The sequence below is a fragment of the Octopus bimaculoides genome, chromosome 10, assembly GCF_001194135.2.
Source record: "Octopus bimaculoides isolate UCB-OBI-ISO-001 chromosome 10, ASM119413v2, whole genome shotgun sequence".
Classification (NCBI taxonomy): Eukaryota; Metazoa; Mollusca; class Cephalopoda; order Octopoda; family Octopodidae; genus Octopus; species Octopus bimaculoides.
The window spans coordinates 9,171,384-9,177,429 of NC_068990.1; the positions used below are offsets into that span (position 1 = coordinate 9,171,384).

At 34.1% G+C, this 6,046-nt stretch overlaps 1 protein-coding gene across 1 annotated transcript in view; it reads left to right on the top strand.

Moving 5' to 3' along the window:
* The window catches only part of LOC106868824 (splicing factor 3A subunit 3), a 117,380-nt gene that overhangs the window by 53,493 nt on the left and 57,841 nt on the right, over positions 1 to 6,046 (top strand). Inside the window, exon 14 of the mRNA XM_014914285.2 lies at positions 577 to 687. Coding sequence (XP_014769771.1) covers positions 577 to 687 — 111 coding nt within the window. The remainder of the gene's footprint in view (positions 1 to 576; positions 688 to 6,046) is intronic.

The following is a 6,046-nucleotide window of genomic DNA, read 5'->3' on the forward strand; positions in this document are numbered from 1 at the left end:
GATATCAGCTGTCCTCAGGACCTGTATGTCTGGAGTTTTTAAGGTCCAGCTAACATTCAGAATGTGTCTGACATCTCTGATGAAAGTGTTCAAAGACCTTTACATGATGTTTGTAAAGGAGCGATGTCACTCACATACATACATACATACATACATACATACATACAAAAATACCCTGTTTGTTGGTTGAAATTCCATTGAAGGGACCTTGGATTTAAGTTAGAAACCGGTTCTTTCTCTTTTGGCAAGAAATCTTGAAATAAACTGGATAATTACATACATACATACATACATACAGACAGACAGACAGACAGACAGACAGACAGACAGAGCGAGGAAGAGACGGTCTTGCTCTACTATAAATTTATTTTTATATTACTTGTAAATGGAAGGTGTGGAATCAACCCAAGAATTTGTTTTGGCTTTTGCTTGTGGAACAAACATATTCTTCTTTGATGATGATTATAATCCAAAAAATACTTTAGAGCTAGACTAAATATGTATTGTATAAAATTAACATTTCTGTGGTAGGAAATTCATTGCATACTATTAATTTTATCCTTTATATTTCCTTAGCCTATACCATACTGGCTGTATCGACTTCATGGCCTGAATATTAGTTATACATGTGAGATCTGTGGTAACTTCACATACAGGGGACCAAAAGCTTTCCAGAGGCATTTTGCAGTAAGTATTTCAATTTACTTCCCGATCATGAAATATCTTTTGCAGCACTTATGTTCCTTTATCTCTCTTTGTTTTTTCCTATCTATTTTCTTTTGTTGGTTTCCATATTCTTTTTTTTTTATGTTGAAATATATATATTGGTACATGAAAAACTTCGTCTTGAGACGTTCTTATTAACATGGAATTCACACACTTTATTGTAAACTTTAAGACTTTGTTCACACTAAAGGTGTGATGGCCTCATTAATTACCCTGCTAGGTCTTAATAACCTTGCTGTAAGTTTATAGTTAGGTCATCAAGATCTAGCTATAATTACTTGTTGAAACTATGTAACCCACGACAGAGCTTAATTAATTCACTCCTATGAAGCTGTTTATTTAGTTTAACTCTGTGATTATGTTTATCAACGCTATATGTTCTATCTTGTAATTATAACCTTTAAATTACATTAAAGCATGACTAAGCGTATATTTTGATATCACTTTCTCTATCTGAAGCACTTTGTTCTGTTTCTTAATTCATACCATATATCAATGAAGAGAAACTGACTGGAGCTACCCAGCAACACTGCTGCTTTTATCATCACCATCATTGTCATTGTTATCACTGTCATCATCATCATCGTCATCATCATTATTCTTGCTCTCACAACTATGTTGAGCCGTCTCTTTGGATCCATATTAACTATTATGTTTAGTTCTTTTTCCCCCAGAACATAAGCCATATCTTTCCTGCATTAGTTGATTTGCTGTTGTTCAAGAGAAATGTTCAGTCTCATTGTTCTTGGAGAGACAGTGATTACCATTGGTATAGCACCTTCCTTTAAACCAGTGGTTTTCTATCTTTTATAACACTTCGTTGTATTGAATGTCTGTGGTTTAATTATCCTTATTTTTTAATGTTTTTATGCAACTCCAGCCATCATGAGCCTTGCCTCTTTTTTAGATATTTACTTGGACTAGTGCCCCCTGTGTAAATTCTTTTTAGAAAAATTACTAAAGAAGGCGAGGGCTTGAACTCAACTGTTATGTTTCTGCTCACTAACAACACGGTATCCTATTTATACTCCAAACCTGACATTGATGTTTTCTTCTAAAAATGTGTTTGATATATCAGTATTGTTCCTGGTTAAAATATTTTATTTCTAAAGAAAATCACAGCACCTCCAAATAACTTGTGACCATTTGACATTTGCCCTTCTCTTGTGAGCTCACAATATCCCAAACCCAAAGAGGCACTGTCACACAGGTTAAGAGTCACTGCTCTAAACCAATTGAAAAAAAAAAAAAAAGAAAAAAAAGAAAAGTGAAATGGAAACAAGCAATATTTACATAATCTCAATATATAAAATAAAATAACAGACAGTAGAGATTACAACAGACAGGAAATTAATGTTTTCAGTCAACGAATGATCTCATATATTCTCAGAAGATTGGAGGAAGGGCTTTGAAATTAATGATAATTACATGAATTGTGAGAAGTAGTGGAGCACAGTAAAATTATTGACACTCATTTATTATATAACCAATGACTTACCGACATCTTGAGACAGTTAAATTAGAAACCACACACAACGCATACACTCACACAATGTATACACTCACAGATGAATAATCTCTGTGATACCTTGGTGTAGACTTTATTCTCTAGTTTACGTCTAAGCATTTTATTCTTTTTAATTTTTGGCATAATTGACAAAACATTGACAGCTGAATTTAGCCAAATCTGAAGTATGAGTCTGTTTCTATTTTTTCTGCTTCCAAAGTTTTTCTGTGATAGATATATGAAGTAGCACTCACTGACTGGCACTGATTTAATCTACTGTTTCTCTTCTCCTGCCCTGTGTCTATGTTAGGCATAATAAAAAGTCAGTGGATTGGCAGAAATGTTAGAGCATCAGAATGTAAAGAGTTAGTACTCCTTCTGACCCTTTGTGTTATGATAAATATTTAATCCTTTGGCATTTAAACCAACCATATCAGGCTCAGATATTTCATGTGTTTTATGTTTAGACTAGCTTGATCCAACTGCCCACTCCTACCTTCCAATATCATTCTATGATTAGACAATCTTGTCACTGAAATCTCAAAGCTGTGAGATAATGCATGATTAATTCAAAGCAATGTGAATATATAAATATTATATTTGACAGCAGTCAGAATGCTAAAGGGTTAAATTAGTCTTTTACGAATGTTTTATAGAATTTGGTTTTATCATTTTACATTTTGAATTCTAAATCAGTTCAGATCAAATCTGCTGATCATCTCTTCTATATTACTACTGCAAATTTAAAGCAGAATTGTTAGCATGCCAGGCAAAATGCTTAGTGACATTTTGTCCAGACTTATGTTCTAAGTTTGATTTCCTCTGAGGCTGACTTTGCCTTTCATCCTTTTGGGGGGTCGATAAAATAAGTACCAGTTGAATACTGGTGTTGATGTAATCAGCTTGCATGCTCCTCCAAAATTGCTGGCGTTGTTCCAAAATTTGAAACCAATGTTATCAATGCAAGTACCAGGCTTGTAGCGGGTTCAGTTCAACCAAGTATATCAAATCCACTACATTTTATAGCACTGTACGAATGGAAGGAAATGTTACTATCAGTAACAATAGTAAGAACATTGTATTTTGCCTGAAGCATTGTAATAGTGAAGAATGTAAAAAGAGAAAAAAGAATAGACAACTTCTGGCATAAACGCTAGGGAATTTGAATGGCTTAACGGAACCTACATAACCTGACTTTTGTTAGACTGTTCTTTTCTTCTGTAGATGGGCCTTTGAGCCTGAAATATAAAGATTTTATCAAACTTTCTGCATTGTCAGAAGCTATATTCTCTCTTTTTACATTAACAAGAGTGTTTTCCTACTTATTATCACCACAATAATAATAATATTCATTTTGTTTGTTCTTTCTTGGTGTGTCTGAAGGATGGGGCAGAGTCCCTGACCACTAATTAAATAATATATTGCAACATTGCATGAATCAGGACTGAACTGTATCTAAATATCAGAAAGCCTAGCTGTGATTGAAATAAGAATGCAAACATATTCTATTGATCAGTTTAACCTTTTAGCTTTCAGATTACTCTGGCAATGCAATGTTTATTTACTCACATTGCTTTGAATTAATCATGCATTATCTTGAACGTTGAGATTTCCATGATATGATTGTTTATTTCTAGGACGACATTGTTGGGTACGTGTGAGAGGCTGAATGTGGCCAGTCTGAGCACAAAACAGGTAGAATATATGAGCTGAATGCAGCTGGTTTAACTCTTTAACATTCGGATTACTCTGTCAAATGTAATGCTTATTTGTTCACATTCATCATGATCATCATCATTTAACGTCCATTGTCCATGCTGGCATGGGCTGGACGGTTTGACTGGGTTGACACACTGGAAGGCTGCACCAGACTCCAGTTTCATTTGGCATGGTTTTCTACAGCTGGATGCCTTTCCTAATGCCAACCAATCTGAGAGTATAATGGGTGCTTTTATATGCCACTGGCACAGGTGCCATTTGCATGCCACCAGCATGTGTTTATGTGCCACTTGCACAAATGCCAATTTGCGTGACACCAGTATCTGTCACGACTGCAATTTTGCTTGGCTTGATGGGTTTTCTTAAGCACGACATAATGCCAAAGGTCTTGGTCATTACTCCTGTGGGGCCCAACGCCAGAATAAATCATGAATTATCTTGTGGCTTCATGATTTCAGCAATGTTGTAGTTTATTTTTATAATGACATTGTAGAGTAGGTGTGAGGGGCCAGATTTGGTCAGTTTGAACATGAAGCAAATAAAATATTTTGGCCAGATATGGCTGGTTTAAATGCTAAAAGTTAAAATACAAAAGGGTTAAAGTCACTACCTTATGCTTGGTTGTCTTTAGGTGAATCCATTCTGTTGGTAGTATTTGGACCAGGGCTCCAGTTTGAGGATAGCTTGATGCCGTAATCCACAGCTTCCTTCTGCAATAACCTAAATTGTGTTTCCTAACTACCCCCTCTCTCTCTTCAAGCAATCTTGGAGACACTACAAAGGTTGCTGTTGTAGCCTTTCTCCATCTAAGTAGACCATAAAAACGAAACTAAGAAAGGTCAAATTTTCATGGAATGAAACTACTTTTTTTTATTTACTGAAAGAATTGTTGCAAATGAAGACGGTTCTCTCTCTCTCTCTCTCTCCCTCCCTCTCTCTCTATCTCTCCATCCCCTCCCCCTCTCTTTCACATATGCATGTAAGCATGGATACATACATGCAATGCCTAAGCTATTCTGGGGTAAAGAAAAATAATCATATTTGAAGCAATAGGCAGTTTCTGACAAAACATGCTGCATGTGCAGAAACAGAAATGTGAAATGCAAATACAAAATATAATATATATATATATATATATATGTATGTATGTATGTATGTATGTATGTATGAGAGAGAGAGAGAGAGAGAGAGAGAATAGCATCTGCTGAAATAGTAGATACTTGTTTGCTTTACATGATTTCTTGTAATATAAATCTGTTAAAAATGATTGTTGAGTGCGTTAGTGTTTATGTTTGTTTGTGTGTGTTTATTGTTTGGTATTGTAGCTGCTGTTTTTTTTTTTTGTTTTTTTTTTTACAGTTATGTGTATTTTGAGTTAGATATGTTCTAAGGAAAATTTTTATTTTTTCATAAATTTATAATATATGTAAAGCATGTGTACATGCAAAACGTTTGTGTGTGTATTTATATGTGTGTGTATGTATGTGTGTATATGTATATTGCAAGAATAATGAGTATACTTGTTTCATGTAAAGCATTGCAATAGAGAACATAGCATAATATTAAATGAACTCAGGTTTTTATGATTGACATGAATTCATTTCATGTTTATCTAGCTCTTTGCTAAGATGCTTCACACACAAAAAAAAAAGAAGTATGTTCCTTATATTTCTGAGATATTTCTATTATTTCATTTTTGTTTGAACTCTTTCTGTAAAGTTATTTTACATGTTGAGATTGTTACAAAATTCTTCATATATATATATACATATATATATATATATATTTAAGAATTTAAGGAATGGAGAAAACGCATGTTATAATTGCATACTTTATTCCTACATATGTTTCAAAGGATTACAACCTGTGTGATCCATAGGGATCTTTGATATTAAAGTTGTAACCTTCTCATCAGGGAAAGCATGGGAATCATCTTAAATGTAAGACATTATGACCGATTATGAAAACAATAGATGGATAAGGTTATGACTTGATTCATTTGAAAAAAACCGTTAGAGAATTGGACGCTGCCGGATAGTGGGTTGGACAACACAATATACTCAAATACCCAAAATTTCAAGGAGTTCCTGCCTT